The 20,437-nt window shown below is 40.9% G+C and overlaps 1 protein-coding gene across 7 annotated transcripts in view; it reads left to right on the top strand.

Moving 5' to 3' along the window:
- Window positions 1–20,437, top strand: part of MTM1 (myotubularin 1) — a 94,228-nt gene that overhangs the window by 52,431 nt on the left and 21,360 nt on the right. For all 7 annotated transcript variants that reach the window (XM_033111174.1, XM_033111166.1, XM_033111161.1 and 4 more), the window contains 2 exons: window positions 14,597–14,680; window positions 16,883–17,032. In XM_033111174.1, coding sequence (XP_032967065.1) covers window positions 14,597–14,680; window positions 16,883–17,032 — 234 coding nt within the window. The remainder of the gene's footprint in view (window positions 1–14,596; window positions 14,681–16,882; window positions 17,033–20,437) is intronic.

Here is a 20,437-nt window from a genome sequence, read left to right as displayed (position 1 = left end):
GAAGATAAGACCTAGCCGGACAATCAGCTCTAATGCATCTTTTGGAGCAAAAATTAATATAAGACCTGATCTTATATTATATTATATTATGTTAGATAAGACCCGGTCTTATATTATAGTAGAATAACACTGGGTCTTATATTAATTTTTGCTCTAAAAGACGCATTAGAGCTGATTGTCTGATTAGGTGTTATTTTCGGGGAAACACGGTATAGACACGCATGGATTTTCGTGAATTTTGTCTAAGTGAAGGGCTTGCGTTTGTGACTAAACTCATGGGACGTAGACTCACGTAAAGGACATGTAGAGCTAGGAGAAATGGAGCTGAAGATCCAGCTGCCGGGTTCTCAGCAGCCACTGATGAGGGAGGTCCAGTGAGGAGACCTGTCTATTGAGCTCTTCTGGTGTGTGGTTCCGAGCCCAGGTCATGCAGTCCAGCAGCCCATGTCTGAATCTGCCTCAGTCACTTACCTGCTTGGTGACTTTGAAAGTCACATAATATTTATGTGCTTCAGTGTTCTCATCTTTAATGGGGATAATGATAGTCTCAATCCCATACGATTTTTGTGAGGATTAAATGTAAAGTACTTACAACAGTGCCTGGCATGCAGTAAGCGCTTGATAAATGTCAACTGCTCTGTTATTAGTACACCATTTTCCCAACAGGTGCAAAGAATAAAGGATGATTACCCCAACACTTTTTCCTAAGAGTATTAATAAAGTAATTGTGATCATACGTGGGACACTTTAAGCCCTTTAAAAGAAAGATGCTATATAGCTAAAGGTCGATATTCTTATTAACAAATCATTGGTTGAAAGGCTTAAATTTCAGAATGTTCAATCCAGAAAGCATCTTAACTAGAAATGTGAAAGATGGGCAGCAGTGATGTGTAATAAACAGAAATCGTTTTCTGTGTTTTTTTTTCTTTTCATCCTTTGACTCTGTGCGGGCCTACTGCTTTCAGGGCCACGTGGCTCACTGAGTTCGTGTTTCGGCACTTTCCACTTTTCTGTGCCGTTCCACGTTAAGCTCTTCAGCATCACAGTATTTCCTACTGCTTGTTATTCTATGAGCTGATTAGCAGTCATAGAGTGGCAAAGTTTTTTTTGTTTTGGTAAATTTGACTTTTTGGGTAGAAGAAATAGGCACAGGAGAGAAGACTAGCTGGTTCTAATTTTGAGTGAAGCAAGCCAGTGGCAAGGCCTCTTCTGTGGAGACTGGCGGCCTTCTGCGAGTGATTGGCATACTGCTGTGTGCTGTGTGCAGAGGCTGGAAGCAGTGTCATCCAAATAGCGTGGTGGAGAGCTGGGCTCACCTGCACTTGCAGGGGTTGGTTCCTGCTGCCTTTGCTTTTCAGTCTTTGTTGCTTGTTTCTTTTCGCCCAGCTTTGGTGAGCCACATCAAACCCTGCTGTGTGGCTTAAGCACTGTACCATTTCTACCTGCTTCTTTTCTTGCCCTACTCCACTTGTGCTCACTTGTAAAAATAATTACATACAAATGCCTGAAGTGAGTCATAGGGGTGTACATCTTTTTCGATCATTTGAATGAGTGTTATAAGTGATTCTATGAATAGAGAATTAGGTACATAGGGTGCTTTTCCCTGTGCCTTCATTTTTTTTTCTTTTTAGTTCAGAAATGGAGAAATTTTTATAAATTGCTTTGAGATTTTAAATCAGACTGAAATGTAGCGGACTCTTACTTTCTAGGCTAATCACAGAATGAATAGATAAAAGCAAATACCTTCTTTTCAGATGGGAATTGACATGAGCAACATTGTGTGCTCACACACACACACACACACACACACACACACGCACGCATGCGCACCCCTACTTCTCAGCCTAGATGTGGCCTTAGGACTGAAGTATGTCTTAGTTCTCTATTTTCTTTTTGGCCAGGACTTTATTTCCTGAATAAACAGTAAACTTGGCTAATTGACGGTCTAATCATGCTTCTAAATCTCCTCCCTTCCTGCCTCCTGCAAGACTTGGCCCTCTTCTCTTTCCGTCTCTTTCTCGCTCTCCCTGCTGCCCTTTCCCCCTAGCTTTGGGCATGCTCGGTTCTTCTCCCCGCTCCCCATCTCCTGGAGCTGTGGTCCCAACTGGGCTGCCCCCTGCGTTGCCACCCTGTTCAGAAGCAGAGTGTCCACTGCCTGCCTGCATGTCCTCAGCAGCCACCCGTTTCAGAACTCATTGTCCCACTTCTCGCCCTCCCACTCTTTTGAAAGGTAAAAGCCACTGTGTGCCTCTTGGCTTTCTGCATTTCTGTTTGCAGTTAGTGTTTGGCTTCTGAGTGTTTATTCCTCCCTAGCCAGCTCAAGAGTGCTTTTTTTTTCTGTAGACATAAATGCTTTTATTGTTAAAAAATAAAATTGAAAATAAAATGAAGTCAAATCTAAGAAAATAAAAAGGGAAAGGGACAACAAAATGAATGAAAAGAAAATATGAGAGAAATTAATAAATACCAGTACAGGGTAAGATTAATGCAAGAGAAAAATAAAACAAAGTCAAACAGCAAATAACACATCATAAAATATAAGAAATAACAAAACTGGTAAATTTCTTGGAAAAATACATAAAATATAAAACCACTAGCAGGTCTTATTAAGAAAATAATAATAAGTAATATTAGGAATAAGGAAGGTGACATAATACACATTCAAGTACATTAAAAGGGTAAGAAAAAGAGGAAAAAGAGCCGTTTCTGATTTTTAAAAAAATTGATGTAAAATAGTATTAAAGGAAACTTTTTCTTTGTGATAAAGAATATTGAGCACAACAGCAAACAGTAAAATTGACAGTAAAACGTTTAGAGTATTAACACTAAAATCAGGAAAAAAAAGAACAAGTTGGCTACTACCCCTACTATTAGTCAGTGTTACTTTGGCAATTCTAAGAAATACACTAAGACATAGTAATGGCATAAGTGGTACAACTTTTTACTAAAATAGTAGGAAATTGAGCGTTATTCGTAGGTGACACCTTAGATTACTAGAAATTCTAAGAAAGCCAAAGTAATACACTGAGAGACTAGTGAATGATCTGGATAAAAGAGTCAATAGTCAGTATAAATGTAAAATTGAAACAAACAAAAATATCCAATATGTTCTATTTACAGACTTCATGAACCTATGCAAACAACAAAGCCTTTCAATCTCTCTGAGCCACCAATGAGTGCGTCTTTTAAAAGGATCAAGTGAGAAGATAAATATCCCTTAATAGCCCAGTGCCTCACACATGGAAGAGCCTTCATTAGTGCATTTTTAAAAAGATTTCTGTTTTATCCAGCATTTTTAGGGGTTTTCAGGAGGAAAAGTCTCAGTTAGGGCATCTAGACTACCATGCTTCTAGACACTTCTCCCTGTGGCTTCTGAGACCTCAGTCTCCCAGCACACCTACCGGTCTAGCTTCTTTTCTTGTTGCTCTGCTTCCTTCTGCTGTCTACCTTTGTGTTTCCTGGAAAAGTCCGTTCTCCCCCTCCTTGTTGCTCTATACTACCCCTTCAGCAATCTTTCTCACTCTCGTGTCTCAGCATTGCCTTTCTGGGCGTGACTTCCAACAGCCTAGCTTCCTATTTCCCTGTAGCTGCTGTATGACTTCTGCTGACACTTACATGTTTGTTTACAATGCTTCTCTCATCTTTTCCCCAGACCTACTCCTCTGCTTTCAGTTTCTCTGGTGGTGTCTCCTCTCCCCTCTGCTCCCTCCTCTTCCTTCTCCTCCTCCAAAATCCAGGCCATTGAAAGATTTCCCTTTGTTTAACATTTACTGTATCGAGGGGATTCTTCCTCCCCAGTCTAACTCACTTCAGGTTTTCCTCTTTTGTCTCCTCAGCCTTGGGGATGGTGCTTTAACTCGTTTTCCTACCTCGGTTCTCTCTCTTTTCCAGTCCTCGCCACGTGTGCCCTCTATCAGATTAACGTCCCTGGGATGCTGCTCTGATGGTCTGGTTCCTCTGCCCCCGAGACGTCAGTGGTTCCTGCCTTGCTGTCAGTGTAAACGCAAACCTCTCTCGGCCAAAGTGTGGCTCCACCTTTCAACAGTTTCCATTTTTTCTACCCCTCTATACTCTGGCAGTGAGACCGAGGTATTTGCTGATGGCCACATATCCTCAGAGTCTGGCTCCCATTTGTGGCTTTTTGTCATCACCATGTTATGTCCAAAGTTGTCTTATCCTTCCAGAGTCGCTCAAATGCCATCAACGTCCCTCCAGGCCCATCCATCTGTCCTTCTCTGGAGCCCCATAATGCTTCATCCGTACCGCTCACGGACTTTATCACTTTCCTCCTCACGTGATCAGTAGTTGTTCCCTCCTCGTCTCCCTCCTTTAGAGAACTTCTAACTTCTTAAAGACAGTGGCTGCGTTGTCTTCCTCATCTTTTTATCCACCGATAACTTGTTCATAGTAGGCTCTTGGTATTTGTTGAGTAACTATGCTGTCAGTAGAATGAATGAATAGGAACTAGCAGCAACCAAGTCATCAATAAGAATATTCTGCTGTTTAGAAAGGGCATTGATTCAACAAGCATTTACTTAAAAAATTTTTAAATAGCTAATGTATGCCCACGATTGAAAAATTCAGGAAGTATAAAAGGGTATTGTTATCGACTGAATGTTTGTGTCCCCCCAAAATCGTATGTGGAAACCCTCATTTTCAGTGTGATGGTATCTGGAGGTGGAGCCTTTGGGAGGTGATTAGGTTTGGATGCGGTCCTGGGGTAGAGCCCAGTGATGGGATTAGTGTCCTTATAAGAAGAGGAAATGCTCTTATGGAAGAGCTCAGTCTGTCCACCAGGGAGGGTATCGCAAGAAGGCTGCCCTTGGTAAACCAGGAATCAGGACCTCACCACAACTGGACCACGCTGGCATTCTCATCTTGGACTTCTAGCCTCCAGGACTGTGAGACACGAATGTTTGTTGTTTTAAACCACCCAGTCTGTGGTATCTTGTTATAGTGGCCTGAACTAGCTAAGACGGGTATACAGTAGTCTCCCTCCCTCCTAGCAGCCTTCAGCCACCCTGCTCCCCACCTCACCGGTGTGTTCAGCCCACTACTATCCACCCAGTGGTAGGTTAGACCTATGCAGGCGACTTGGGATTTATATACGCTTTTCCAATTCACCAATAGATAGTGGCTAATGACTGGGTGTCTTCACTCTATTTATGACTGCATGGTACTCTGTTGACTGTCCCCTACTTTCTCTGTTCAGTCCTCTATTGATGGATATTGAGATTCTTTCCAAGCATTTGCTATTCTATAAACTACTGCAGTGGATAACCTTGCATGTACGTCATTTTATATGGGTTCACGTGTATCGTAGGAAAAATTCTTAGAGGTTGAATTACAAATTCTTTTTTATTGAAGATGTGCAGGCTTTCACTCCCACACACAGCGTGTCAGAGTGCCTGTTTCTAGATATCCTCTCCAACTGCATTACTTTCCTATAGCTGCTGTAACAAATTACCAGAAACTCTGTGACTTATAAAAACATGAGTTCTAGAGGTCGGAAGTCCAAAGTGGGTTTCATTGGGCTAACATCAAGGTGTCCACAGGGCTGTGTTCCTTCTGGAGCCTCTAGGGGAGAATCCATTCTTTGCCTTTTCCAGCTTCTAGAGGCCACCACACCCCTTGACACGTGGCCTCTTCCTCCATCTTCGGAACCAGCAACAGTGAGTGAAGTCCTTCGAGTCATTCTGACTTTCCTTCCATCATCACATCTCTTTTGATTCTGACTCTTCCGTCTCCTTCCACTTCTGAGGGCCTTTATGATTACATTAGGCACTGGGGATATCCAGGGTAATCTTCCGATCTTAAAAGTCAGTTGATTAGCAATCTTAATGCCATCGGCTACCTTAATTCCTCTTCGCATACTGTGCTTTGGTGGCATAACCCAGGTTCTAGGAATTAGGACGGGGACATCTTTGAGCACCACTATTCGGCCTACCACATGAATCCAATATGCTTTCTAATTTTTTTTTATTAGTTTCAGGTGCACAAGACAAAGTAATACTTAGACGTTTATCATTTATATCCCTCACACTGTGTGAACCCCCCTCCCCCACCCACTATCCCTCTGACATCGCACGGAGCCATTACATTTCCACTGTCTCTATTCCTAATGCTGTACTCGGCTTCTTGCTTTCCAATTTTTTTTCTTTGCTGATCTAATAGGTGAAAATGTAGATTCATAGTTCTATTTTGTATTTGTCTTATTTGAGTGAAATTGACTATCTTTTGGTTTGAACTATTTGTATTTCTGCTTCTGCATTCTCTGTATCTTCTGTCCATTTTTCTTTTGGGATTTTGGTCTTTTTCTTGTTAGTTATAGGAACTCTTTATGTGATAGCCATACTGACTTATAAAATAGTCTGCAAATATTTTTCCCACATGCCTTTTGGTTTTTCTTATGGTGGCTTTTGCTATGAAGAATTTTTAAAAATATTGAATTGGGAAAATTTATCTTTTTTTCTAGTCTCTGTGTGTGTGTGTGTGTGTGTGAGAGAGAGAGAGAGAGAGAGAGAGAGAGAGAGAGAGAGAATGGGGTGACACAGGTGTCTAAGACCACCTCAGGTTTGGTGATTCACTAGAACTCACAGGACTCAACAAGTATGATTTATTGCAGCAAAAGGAAAAGTCACATGAGGTGAAATCTGAGGGGAACCAGACATAAGATTCCAGAGTCCTCTCCCAGTAGAGTCCCGCAGGATGCACTTAATTCCCCCAGCAACGAATTGTGACAACACTCAGTGCCCATGGTTTTTACTGGGGGCTGGTCACGTAGGCATCCTCTCTGCCTAGCATGTACCAAAATTCCTAACTCCCGGGAGGAAAGCAGAGATTAAGCATAAAATACAGTTTAGACACTAAACCACTCTTGCCAGTTAGGGAATGGTGAGAACGCTCCCAAAATCCAGGTCCCCAGAGGCCAGCCAAGGGTCAACCATGTAAGCAGGCCTTTTTAAGCAGGGCAGTCTCAGACCTGCTAGGTTAACTCTTGTCTGCACACTTTGATAGCTTCTGGGTTTTGCATCCCAGTTAGGAAGGTCTTCCCCACTCAGAATTATAAAAGAATTATCCCTCGTGCCTCTAATACTTTAATTTCTTTTTAAAAATTTAAATATTTGATCACCTTGGAATTTATGTGGGGTTACCATGGAAGGTACGGATCAACTCGTTCATCCCCTGTTGTTGTGACACCATCTGTTGACTAATCCACTGATTTGAACTACCACCTTTATCACACACTAAATTCCTCTGTGTATTTGGTTTTATTTCTGAATGTTTCTTTTCTTGCATCAATCACACTTTATACACCAGTAGCACTCTCTCTTCACTATTGAGGCTTTAGAAGATATAATGTCTGGTAGGGGAATCCTCTCCTTGCTTCTCATCTTTTTTGTTCCTTTCCTCCCATTTTTTGCTCAACAGACGTTACAGAATGCCTACATTATGGCAAGTCACGGGGAGCTGATACCCACCCCCTGTCCCCAAGGAGCACAGTTTTCCTGGGTGATGTGGACAGACAGACATATATGTGCAGAAAGTAGGGGGGGTTGGTGTCGAGGAAAGCTTCCTAGAAGAGGCAAATTCTGAGAGATGAGTAGGAGCGTTTTCCAGGCAGAAATGTACATGGCAAACTGCAGGAACAGTATGTACAAATGAGAAGCGGCCAGACACAGGCTGGGCCCTCGTGGGTTGGTGTCTGGGGTTGGTGGGCATGTGGATATAGCGGCGAGAAATGGTGCTGGAGGGCAAGGCTGGGCAGAGCTCACAGAGCCTGACATGGCCCACCAAGAAGTTTTGTCTTTTATCTGAAAGTGAGGCGAGCCATTACAGGGGTTTAAGCAGGAAAATGCCATGATTCGATTTCTATTTCAGAAACACTGCTTGGACTGCAGCATGCAGCGTGGAAAGAGGGGGCAGGAGAACATTTATGGAGATGGTGTAGTCACTTCGGGGGGTGATGATGAAATGGGGCGCTGGAGAGGGATAGGAGGGAACGGACTTGAGAAAGGTCTAGGAGGTAAGATGAATATAATTTGTTGATTGACGGAATGTAGTTATGAGGGGGATGAGATGATAGAGTGGGAAGAATCTAGCCTGGATAACCAGGTTGATTGGGGGGCCGGTGGTGGAGATGGGGAATGTAGGAGGAGAATGAGAAGAGGTGGCGAGTCCCAATTTGGCTACACCGTCACAAATGGCTGGGGTACAGTGAGGTACCCAGGAGGCAGGTGGCTACAAAGACCTGGGGAGAGGTTTATTTGGTAGGCCTGGATGTGATCATCATTTTCTTAGATGTGGCCAAAATTGCCAGGAGAGAAAATTACAGTGAGAAGAGGTACAGTGGGCGAACTCTGAGAAATGTAAGCCTTAAATGATTATGATTGTAGACAAGGTAGTATGGAATGCTCTTTTCCCCAAATGGTTTCAAATGACATTTCAAATGCCCTTTTGTGGGCCCTTCTTGAATAAATGAATATGTACATTTATAAACGCAAGTGGTGCTGACCCAGGAATATGAAACCATTAAACCATTTTCCCCAGGGAAAGTGGTAGAAAAGGGACCAGGAGAATTATTTACACAAACCTATGTGTAAATGGTAATTTATGTGCTCGCTGCTTTTAACCTATGAGTCTTGTGCCTGATTTTTGGATTCAGTTACTTTTGATGCAGTTACATGAATTAACTTACCGAGTCAAGTCACGTGAAATAGGCTCAAATCACCATGTAGCATGAAGACGTTACCTAGAATTATATAAACTTTGCCAAGTTTAAGTACCTCCTATGATTCTTCCTAAAAATGTTAGGCTTTGTTCTCAACTTTAATGAAAGCTTGTTTTCCCTCCTATGAAGGGGTCTTATTCTGAAGTGTAATCTAAAAGATGAAAACGAGGTAATTTCACATCGCTGCACCCTTACGTGGTCGATCGAAGCCTTTTAAAAAGGCTTCAATTTCTTCGATTCAGAAATCAAAGGTCTTCGCTTCAAGGTCTTCGATTTCAGAAATCAAATTAGAAAAAATGTTCACTGAAATTCCTGTTCAAACATTGCAAAATTCTATCAGGAAAGAAGTAGTGAGCGGTCCCCTGAATTTTTAAGGCTAAGTATTCAGAGTCATAGTTTATTTGCTGCATAAAAAGGGTCTGCTCTTTCTAAAAATCTTGTCCACGGATGACCGTGCCATTGCATAGTGGCTATATCATTTGAAAGCACTGTTAAATCTACCTAGCTTATCAATTTATTGCCCTGAATACTATGAAAATGGTTTTCTTCTGTCACTGTCTCTCTTTTGAATGAGATTTGGTTTTTGTAAATCTGACTCTCAAACATCCTGTTCTGAGATACAACTTGATAAGTCTTTGGGGGGAAGGGGCTCTTCAGGGAGGGGGCTTCGTGAGCTCTACGAATCCTGATTCAGTGACAGACAGCCCTCCCTCCTCAAAGAAGGAAACTCATGAATCGCTTGCCATTTAGAGATTCTACTCAATAAAAAATCCAATCTAGATGTGTTTGAGGCAAATGGGTGCATCATTATATAGGCGTCATTTTTAAAAATGGCTAATTAAATGAAAGCTAAAATCTGTTGTCATTTCATATTTTCCCCCCACAAGACACAACAGTGACAAATGTAGCTAAATTGAAATGACAAGTTGTATTCTCTTTGTCACAGCCGTTTTTATCCCTAGTGTGAAATCAGAGATTTTCATCTCAACTTTGTCCTTTAAGATTTTTCAAATGTTACATTGTGCTATTTTTAATACTGGAAAAATGCACATGATTGCTTTTTTTAAAAGTCTGCATGCATGGTGTGTCTTGACGAGTAGGAATCTGAGTTGGTGAAATGCCCAAATACTGATACAGAGCCAGATAAAGGAAGACCCACTCACTTGAAGCTAGGGGTAAGCACTGGAGGGTGTGTTTTCTGATGTCAGTTTCCTGGTTTTGCTGCTGCGCTCTAGTCATATAAGACGTTCACATTGGGGAGGCTGAGTAAAGGGTGGATGGGGCTTCCCTCTACATTTCAACTTCCTATAAATCTATAGTTATTTCAGAATAACTTTTTAAAAAGTAAAGCAGCCCCCAGAACCCTTAGGCTAGCCTCCTAAGTGTTCTGGCATATTCCACCTGCCCGTTAGGATCAGGGCAATCACCCCCTGGAGATTCCGGCCCAGTGGGCGGGAGGTGGGGCACAGGCATTGATTGGCACCTCGGGAAAGTGCCCCCAGCACCACCACCCCTATCCTGAGGCAGAGCCCGGGTGAGGGACCAGGCCCTAGAGGAAAGCCAAGCCATGGAGGCCTTCCAGTCAGAGCAATGACTGGAACCTAAGGTTTGGCAGAACACTTCTCTGCTCTGAGGCTTTGCTCTGCTAGGACTGAGTCATTCTTGAGTTGTCCACAGGCCATGAAATGAAATCGGTGCTGGGCGGGTTCGTGGAGTGGACTTTATTACTCGTTTTGCAAACCCGACTCCCTTCTCGAGCCGCATAAAGGGAGGTTCTCTAGAACCCGTTCTGTCCACAGAATTTCGATTTCCCAAAGAGAGGGTCCCAAGTGACCCAACGTTACAGTTAGGGATCACTGGCAAATGTCAACCTGCTAATAAAGCACTAAAAGACTCAAAGCCTTCAAAATGTATTATCTATAAGAGAAAATAAATGACAGTTATAAACCTCAAGACATGTAATCCATTAACTTTAGGTTTTAACAGTTTTCAGACAGGAGCTTTAATTAGGCTTGTAACAAGTTTCTACTTGTAGGGAATTTTGTACGTTTTAATAATGAGGTACAGATGAATGAGGTTTGTTATTCTTGCTTTAAAGCTCAGTATTTTTATTTCTTTTTAAATTGTCCATCTTTATGTTACTCTGTTTGAGAGCTTGTGTTTTAAAGTTCTTTGTTCTCTCATCTGAATCTTTTAGGGAAAAAAAGCAAAAATTAAAATATCTGGGAAGTAAGTTCTGGTACATTCAACTTATAAAAATTCTGGTTCTTTTAGAATGTTTGCCTCAATGGAGCCAATTAATTTATGGAACAAAATAAATGACCAAACAAAACAGAAACAGACTCACAGACACAGAGAACAAACCGATGTTTGCCAGAGGGCAGGGAGCATGGGAGGCTGGGTGAGAAAGGTGAAGGGATTAAAAAGTACAAATTGGTGGTTACAAAAGAGTCACAGGGTTGTCAAGTACACCCTAGAAAATATAGTCAGTAATATTATAAAAACTATGTATAGTGTCAGCTGGGTACTAGACTTATGGGAGGATCACTTCATAAATTATATAAATGTTTAACCACTGCACTGTACACCTGAAACTAACATAAAATAATATTGAATGTCAACTATAATTTAAAAAAAAATAGTCATGGGGATATATAGTACAGCAGAAGAAATACAGTCAATAATATTGTGCTAACTGTGTACAGTGTCAGATGGGTGCTAGATTTATTGAGGTGATCACTTTGTGAGGTATAAGAAATGTCTAATCATTATGTTGTTTTGTACACCTGAAACTAATTTTAAAAATGGAAGAAAAAAATACAACGTGAACACTAAGAAGTAATGCTTTCTTAAAAATATGTTTTCTTATAGTTGGATGGTTCAAACATTGATTTAATCACCTGGTCTTTCCCACCTTAAGCTCCACTTCAATATTAGATGTGTTGCTGTGTGTTTCGTGACAGGATATCTGGCTGTTACGTGATTCATCAGTTTTGCTGAATTATTTGAGGTCCACGTCTGGCTCTTAGGATCAGAAGTAGCTTAGGAGCTGTTCCCGTCGTCCAGTTCTCATAGACATGTTTCAGGGGTAAAGGATGCCAGGTCCTTGACTCATCCTAATATCTGGATGTCGCTCAGAATGGGAAGTGTCATTCCAGAGTGATGTCATGAGAAAAGGCCACCTGATGCGTCGCTACATGAGGACATTGCATCATTTTCATATTAATGACAGTTTTAAAAATATTACTTGTATTCCGAGTTCTTTCAAATCAAACATTAAGGAAAATATGGTGATAATTTTGGTTTGGGCTAGCTGTCATCTTCTGATGATAACAATCTGGCAAGCTTATATTACATGTATCAGTAATTTTTAATATGAGACACAAGAGCATATTTGAAGCAAAAAAAGGAGTGGTTTTATTATTAGTGGTTGAGAAATAGTAAGTTACATTGAAAATGCTGCTGGCAAGTCGAAGGATATGGATAGCATTAATACATGTGATGATTTTCTGGAAAGAAAGCTTTATCTGGCCTTTGAGTTAGCAATTTTATTCTTTGTTTTTAAAAGGCCAGTGTATTCACTTGAGCTTCATGGGAAAGATGGAAATAACTAAAAAAGAAAACAACAAAACCCTCAAACCGTGTTGAGATCAGGGACTCATTTCAAGAAAGCAGACTCTAGGTTTTCTTCTAAAGCGAGTGACAGTACAGCGTTACCTCTCAAACCATCTGCCATCTACAAGTATGTGAACAGCATAGCAGTCAGCAAGATTCAGTATTTACTTGTGCCACGTACTGGCCAGTGTAGTATCTGGTGCTCAGATGTCACTAAGATAATGCTTAGATACGTTCTATACATTCTGTGTATGGATAAACCAGTTCATACACTTTAGTGCTGTTTTCTCCAAAAGCCACTCTGCCTTTGAGTTATACTTCAGTCAACAGAAATCCCTTGTTTTCCCCGGTATTGCTCTGAATTCAATATAAGGCTAAAAGCCTCAGTGAATTGGTTAGCTAGGTCAGCGTCATGACTAATGTGTGCTCTGCATGCTGCCCCTCGTAGAATACACAGCACTTAGGCCCAGCACTGCTAGAGTTCAGACCTGCTGAGGGTGCCACGGGCTTCGAAGAGTTCAAGACGACAGTCTGGAGAGCATGTTCTTGATCAGTCTTCACCCTAAGGTTCTTGCCACTTAAATAACAGAACTGTTGACGCTAAGAGATGCGTTTCCAGAAATCATCTGTAATATAGAGGAAGGAACGCTGGCATTCAAAGTGGTGGGCTGGTAACAGAGGAAAATGGATGCAAGGAAGATACCTAGAGGAAAAGCGCCCAGACATGGCACCCCCCAGGGAAAGTAGTTGTGCAGGGGCTATAGAAGGCTTCCCATTTTCATTCGGTCGCCACGTGCGTATCCTGCCTACTATGAGCCAGACACTGTTCCAGTGACTGGGGGGTACAGGATACGAACAAAAGGGTCTGCTTTTGTGGAGCCCATGTTCTAGGGGAGGGAACAGTGGAGGTCCAACAGTAAAGAAAGAAACAAGTAAATCTGTGTCAAATGGTCATACGTCATAGGGGGAAATAACATGGGAAGGAGAATAAGGGGTGTAGTTGTGGGGGTAGCATGTTGTTTTTTCCACAGGATGTCAGAGAAAGTCTCATTGATTAAGATTACATTTGAGCAGAGTTGTGAAAAAGGTAGCGGGGAAACCTTGAGGGAAAAGGATTTCAGACAGCTGGAACAGCAGGTGCAAGGGCCCAGAGGTTGGTATTTGCTTCGTGCTTTTGGGGAGCAGCACTGGAGGCCAGTGTGGCTTAGAGTAGAGTGAGCAAGGGCGAGAACACAAATGCAGCAGAGGATGTGGCCAGATGGTGGACAGCCACATAGGTCATTGGAAGGAATTCCACTTTTACTCCAAGCAACATGGAAAGCTAACTATTACTGTGACTTGAGAGGTAAAGATGAAAGCAGGCGAGAGTTAGGAGGTTATTATAATAATCCAAGTGGACGATGGTAGAGGCTGAGCCCAGGGTGGTAGCAGTGAGCTGATGTGGCTAACACCAAGATTTTTCGTGCAATCAACTAGAAGGATGGGCTGTCATCTGCTGCAGTAGGGAGGCTGGGGGAGGATTGGGTAGGGGGGAGTCAAAGGTTTGGCTTTGCATGTGTTAACCCAAAGTCCTCAAGGCGCCTCTTAGGCAGTCTGGGGTAGCGGAGTGGGCGCTGGGATAGCCGAGCCTGGGGATCAGAGTGGGGGCTGGAGGGCAATAGATATTTAGGAGTCACTAGGGTGTGGATGGTATTTGAAGCCATGAAATTCATCAGTATGGCCTCCTCGAGGGTGAGCATACATAGAAGAGATGAGAAGTCTGAATCCTGTCATTTCAGACATCAGGGCACTGATGCAGAACTCACAAGAACAGTTCATTAAGAATTGCCCTAATGTCCTGTCTTTCTTTTTCACTTAACATGTCATTGTTCCCTTTTGAGACAGTTGCACTGTTTAATAATCGTTCCTAAGTGTCCTTTTTCTTTTTTTAGTGGCTTTTACCTGATTGATTACTAATGCTATTTAAAATTGATAGGTATTTTTTGGTCTGAAAATCCGATTTTTGTGGAACATCATTTTTAAAAAACTTAAAAGAGATGTTTGTAGCCATAGAAAATTGACGTCTCCAAAGTAATTACTGAAGATAGAAGGTAGCATAAGTTTAGTCTAAATTTTTTCAGTTATTTCTTTGTTAAAAGTCTCAGATTTGGTTGTGATTTCAAATCTGGTGAAAAATCAAACGATGTAGTATTAGTAGACTATTTGTTTCTTCACACTGAAATTTAAATTCTCTTCTTTTGCCTTGTCTAGCCAATATTTGCATTTTTAAATGAAGAAAAGTTTAACGTGGATGGATGGACGGTGTATAATCCAGTTGAAGAATACAGAAGACAGGTAAGCCAGTAGGTGCTATGGCATGTGGTGAATCTGAAACATACATGGTGACAGTATTTCATCAGTCATACTCTTTGAGAATCAATAACATCCTTGCTAAATATGTTTTTAATGGCAGTAGTATAACATAGCTTATTCTATCAATTATTCTATAGCCATATTCAAGCTTCATTGAAAACTGACTGGCTAAGTTCTATTTCCTTCCCTTACATGAAGAACGGTAGGTATATGTTCATGAAATGAAACAAATACTTGGAGTCTAGAAAAATCAGACTTCTTTAGCTTCCTATTTAGGAATCGATGTTGCTAAATATTTATATATCTGGGAGCTTAACTCTACTGGCCGTTAGATTTCAATTATATGCATTCTCGTTTGCAGATTCAATTGAATTAGAACTGTTTTCCTGTGATAATGTCTTTTCCAAGAAAGCTTTGATGAATGTATATTAGAATTGTCTTTACTGCTCTCTTATGTAAGCTATCACCTACATGTGTGTTTATTTGCTGTAATAAAGGTAACAGTCTTGGAATAATGTTCCTGTTCAGGGACAAAGGTCTCTTGTGGCATGTTTGTGAAAAAGACCCTGTGCATGTTATGTAACAAGAGTCACAATTTGACCGCTGGTATAATCAAATCTATAGGACAGCTAAGAGTTTTATGGTGGGATTTTTCATAATTATCATTCTGCAAAGCTCTTAAAATAATTGGGAAATTTTGTTCAATGAGCTTTGAGAATCGAATCAGGCCCAATTGCGTTATATGAAAAGACAGTAACTATAAAATAAAGTAAAATTACAGAACCCTGGACTTGAGAAGAACCTTCTAGCCACCACCTCCACTCCTAAACACCTTGGTTGATTTCTGTTTTCAGTCTTGATGAGTGGTGTGTGTATTCATAAGCAGATTCAATGCTCAGGAATGGGGCTGTGGGAGTTTATCTCTAGAGCACATGTGTGAGGTTGTATGTCCTATTGCTTCTAGAAATCCGCTTTAGACTGTTGTTTTCAAAAGCTTTGTATACCTGTCACTTTAATGACCGTTGTTTTGGGTCAGTGATTGAAGGGCAGATGAAGGACCATTGAAATGTATTGCATGTTTTGGAGATCTCTGCAGCATTATGTATTAAAATATGTATACCTTATTTTTAGAGTGTTATTGACAATCTTGAGACTTAGTTTTTCAGTCAAAGCTTCTAGCTTGAAACAAAACAGTTCCTGTTTTTAAGATTGCATGCATCTCTGAACTGTTGAAGGTATTTTGTTCTAGACTGTCATTATATTTCCATCGTTTTTTCTTATAACTTTCTGAGGGGACTACAGCTCTCTAATTGGACTCAGCATCAGACTCATCTGTTTGGTCCATGGCTTATAGGGCCAGACCTAAAAAAAAGCTACGATGTCTGTCCCAAAAACTAGCACCCACCTAGCTCACTTTTGTGTATGTATTTGTGAGTATGGGGAGAGAATATTCCACCACCTCTGGCTCTTGTCCACACTAGACACAATTTTGTGGGTAGATGATAGGGTGGGAGGTATCTTCATTGTGTCCCTGTCATATTAGCAGTCTGCTTAGACCGCAAGTGACTGGATTTCTCACACAACCTGAAGGACGATCATCGATCCCAAACAACTTGATTGAAAAAAAAACAAACAAAAAAAAACCTCTTAGGAGGTGGCGAAATGAGCCTCCCCAGAGGGGTTTTCCTTTACTTCCCCTCTGTGACTTTCTTCACACACTTAGCCTCTTTCTACTTTGGAGCAGACTAAAGCATTCACTCTGTTTGGAGTAGGGAGAGGGAGTTGCCCGATCACTTTTCTACCCTCAGTTAGGCACCGATTAAGATGACAGGAGGTACTTTTCTCTAGGGAGGGCGGGTGCATGGATGGGGGATGAACTTGGGTTTATCTTTGTTGTACCAGTAGTAAAGAATAGTTCGACATGAAATAAAGGGAGATCTCAAATTCAAGAGAATCTGTATTTGCCAGTGATAGTTTAGAGTTATGGAAACTGCCAGTGTTTTGTCTTGTGTTCTTACGTTGTCTGGATTATTGATTTGGCTCCCTTATAAATTGGTAGACTATCACTACACTGTGGTCAGAGAGGCATGTGCAGATTCTGCTAGAAAGAAGAAAGGAGGTCCAAGGCCAAATGCAGAGATGAAGTTGTACAGTACTGACTCGGACCGACTTTTCTTCCTGCAGGGCTTGCCCAATCACCACTGGAGAATAACTTTTATTAATAAGTGCTATGGACTGTGTGACACTTACCCTGCTCTCTTGGTGGTTCCATTTCGTGCCACAGATGAAGATCTCAAGAGAGTTGCAACTTTCAGATCCCGAAATCGAATTCCAGTGAGTACGGCAATTAATGTTTTTCTCAAAGAGTGCCTTTTATTCCATAAGAATGGTAGTCAAGTGATTCAGGGAAACACTCTTGGATTTCAGTCCAACAAATAATTATTAAGTGCCTCTGAGTGCAAAGCACCATGCCAAATGGGAAAAGATGAAAGACAGCACCTGCCTTCCCAGAGCTCACAATCAAGGATGGAGAATGAACACAAGTAATTCTTATACAAAAAGAAAGTCCAAGTAATGCTGTCATATGTAAACCAAATGCTAGGTGGAACGAAAGCAGGTAGGACGGGGTCTTTGTGGTATTTCTCTTTGTAGCATAATACCAGACATCTGATAGGCTCTTGATAAATATCCGCTGAGTCATGCTGGAAGCAAGGTACTACCTTATATTATAAAACGCATAAGTACAGGCTTGTGTACATACTCACCTTTATTAGGATGGGCTTACCCTCGGCACATTTGCAAGCTGCCTTAATACCATTAGCATATTGGAGTCAAGGGCAGATCATTGCAGACAGTATACTTAACGGTATCATTGGACCTAGTAGTAGTAGTCACAAAGTTCTCTTGGCTTCTTAAATATTTATGTTCAAGTCATACTGTCTAGTCTGTGTACATAAATTTTATGATGAAAAGTTTAAAGAATTTCCCCCTTTGTTAATATCAGGGCATGTCATAATAAGTACTCTGTTTTGGTTTATAAATAAGGGTTGAACAAATTAAGATTTAATGTCACCTTGCTTTTAACTTCTAAGTCTAGATATTTTTGTCCTTAAAAGGATATTTGTGTGAAACTTTTTTTATACTGTCAACATAATATGAATTGTAACTTGTAAAATTCACTTGCTTCACTAACTGTGAGTGTCCATATCTTCATGATATATATTATACTTGAAAGTATGTTCCTTAGCTCATTTTGTTAGAACACAGTGCCAATGAAGCTAGAGTTACAAGTTCATTCCCGTGCTCTTTTTGGACATACTTTTCTGTGCCATAGCCACAGACTCCACTTCTGCCCTAGCCAGCTGTCTTGCTAACACATGCCTTGCCTACAGGAGAACTGGATTAGGGTAGCATGGATCGATTTTGTTCACCCCTTCATTCAGTTAATGTTTATTGAACATCGACTGTGTCAAAGGGTCGTGTGTGTGTGTGTGTGTATGTGTGTGTGTGTGTGTGTGTGTGTATTTATTTCATGGGATTTGGGATGGAGAGGAAATGAAATAACCGTGCCCAGTGAGCTATGCTGAGGCTGCCGTCTTGATCCAGCAGTTCCCACTGTTCTGAATGAATGAGAGCCCACTCACTGTAGAGCAAATTGAATGCGTAACTTTTTACTTATGTAGCCATTTTATTGATCCTTCTTACTTTGTGGTGGCCGCCAATTTGCATTTATTTTTGCTAACAAAGCTGAGGCTAAGCTGTCTGTCACCTCTGTATCTTTATAGATTATGATGCTTAACAATATCTAATAGTAGGTAATGCGCTTTTGTTAGTATACCTTCTGCCCACCTGACTCTTGACTATAACCCAGAAAATGTATTTGCTTTTAATGTGAAATTATTAATATTTGATATTTAGGGTTTTGTAAAGTCCATATAAAAGTACAAAAAGAATTGGTGAGAAAGCAATCTTATTTTGTATGTAAAGAAGAAACAAACACAAAATATCACTGAATAGTGAAATAGTCCACGTGCATTAATGTTCCCGTTAATAGATACATATTCCTTTGTTCTCAAACAGGTTTGTCATAATGTCATGGAAGTCTTTAACATATAAATAATACATATTTATTTTAGACATTTTAGGAAATAGTGTTAAGCAGAAAGGAGTCTGCCACCTTGTGAGAACCAGTTGACATGTTGGTGTATGTCCTTTGAGACTTCCTTCTATGTATACATATTTGTATTAGAAAAAAATACGTATTTTATTAGAAAAGATTAAATTATTCTGTAATTTGTGTCCCGATCTGCTTTTTGTACCTAGCATTATCTTGGAAGTCACTTTCCACACTTGCCAGTGCGTAGACATACCATAATGTATTTGATCAGTTTTCTATTGTGAGACATCGAGGTTCTTTTTCATCTTTTGCTATTATAAACAATGCTGTGATGAACGTCTTTTGGCGGTTAAATCTTTGTGCACATCCTTAATTATTTATGGCTTCTAAATGGTAACTTTAATAAGAATAACCTGATATGATGCCATATACTTTAAAAGCACTCATAGTAGTTGATATTATGAAATTAGCATTATTTGTACCTGGTCAGCTGTACAGCAAGTATCCTTTTTAAAAGGTAGCTTTAAAAGGTAGAGATCCCGAAAGAAAAAGAAAGTAAGAGGTGACACAACTCATAAGAGTAGCATTTCTTAACAAGGCATGGTAATTCTGGTCTTGAATCTCCCAGGCACAGAGAGGAGGGGTGGAAGAAAGGAGGGCATTGGTGGCACGAGGCAGTTTCTTGCATATGACCTCATTTAAATGTAAAATGTGATGAGGGTCTTTATCAAATAATAAGTCTCTTGTATGTGCAGTGATTTGCTCTTTTGAAAGTGATCTTACATCACATCACTAAGCTGGACACCTTAAACTTACACATTGTTATATGTCAATTATATCTCAGTAAACCTGAAAAAATTCAAATTCATACATGTACATACATAAAAGTGATCGCATGTCTTTTATCACTCTCTAAGCAAAGGCTATAGAAAGTAGGTGGAGAAAAAGGAGCCTGACGAAGGGCCAGTGCTTTTCCCAGGCTTCCCGGTTCTGAGCCTTTGGACTCTTAGGGGCCACAGTGGTGTTTTTTAACTGGTCTCGGGCATGGCACAAAGACTCAGTGAATGAGTATTCGTATGATCACAGGATCTTTCTCACCAAGCCATTGTCATCTTCACGCACATCAGTTTTTGGAAACATCAGTGGTTTTCGTTTGCCATCGTGGAGGTGGTGACTTCAAAGACAACAGCGTATTTGGCCCTGTAGTAAGTGAGCTCAAACCGTTATGCTTCTTGAATTCCTATGTCTGCTTTTCATAGTTTTTTGTATCTGACTTGACTGGCCGTCCGGCCTGCCTCTAGCAGATAACTCGAGCCAGCGCCCTCTACAGCACTGGGTACTTTACCTGCATTCATTCTTCCTTCATCCTCCCGGCAGCACCATGGGATAACCCTATGCCACGTTCGATGAGGGAGGAGCAGGAGGTAACAGAGGCTGTGGGCTCAGTGCACAGTTAGAGCCACGGCAGAAATGTGCCCCCCCACCCCCAGCCCACACTGCTACTCAACACGCTCGCCTCCCACTTCCCTTTTTTCAAACAACTTTATTGAGTTATATATCAAACAATTCACCTATTTGAAGTGGACACTTCTATAGCTTTTGGTGTATTACATTATTAGTTG

The sequence above is a fragment of the Rhinolophus ferrumequinum genome, chromosome X (assembly GCF_004115265.2).
Source record: "Rhinolophus ferrumequinum isolate MPI-CBG mRhiFer1 chromosome X, mRhiFer1_v1.p, whole genome shotgun sequence".
Classification (NCBI taxonomy): domain Eukaryota; kingdom Metazoa; phylum Chordata; class Mammalia; order Chiroptera; family Rhinolophidae; genus Rhinolophus; species Rhinolophus ferrumequinum.
The sequence above is the reverse complement of the archived record's forward strand: the minus strand, read 5'-3'. Positions and strand labels throughout refer to the sequence as shown.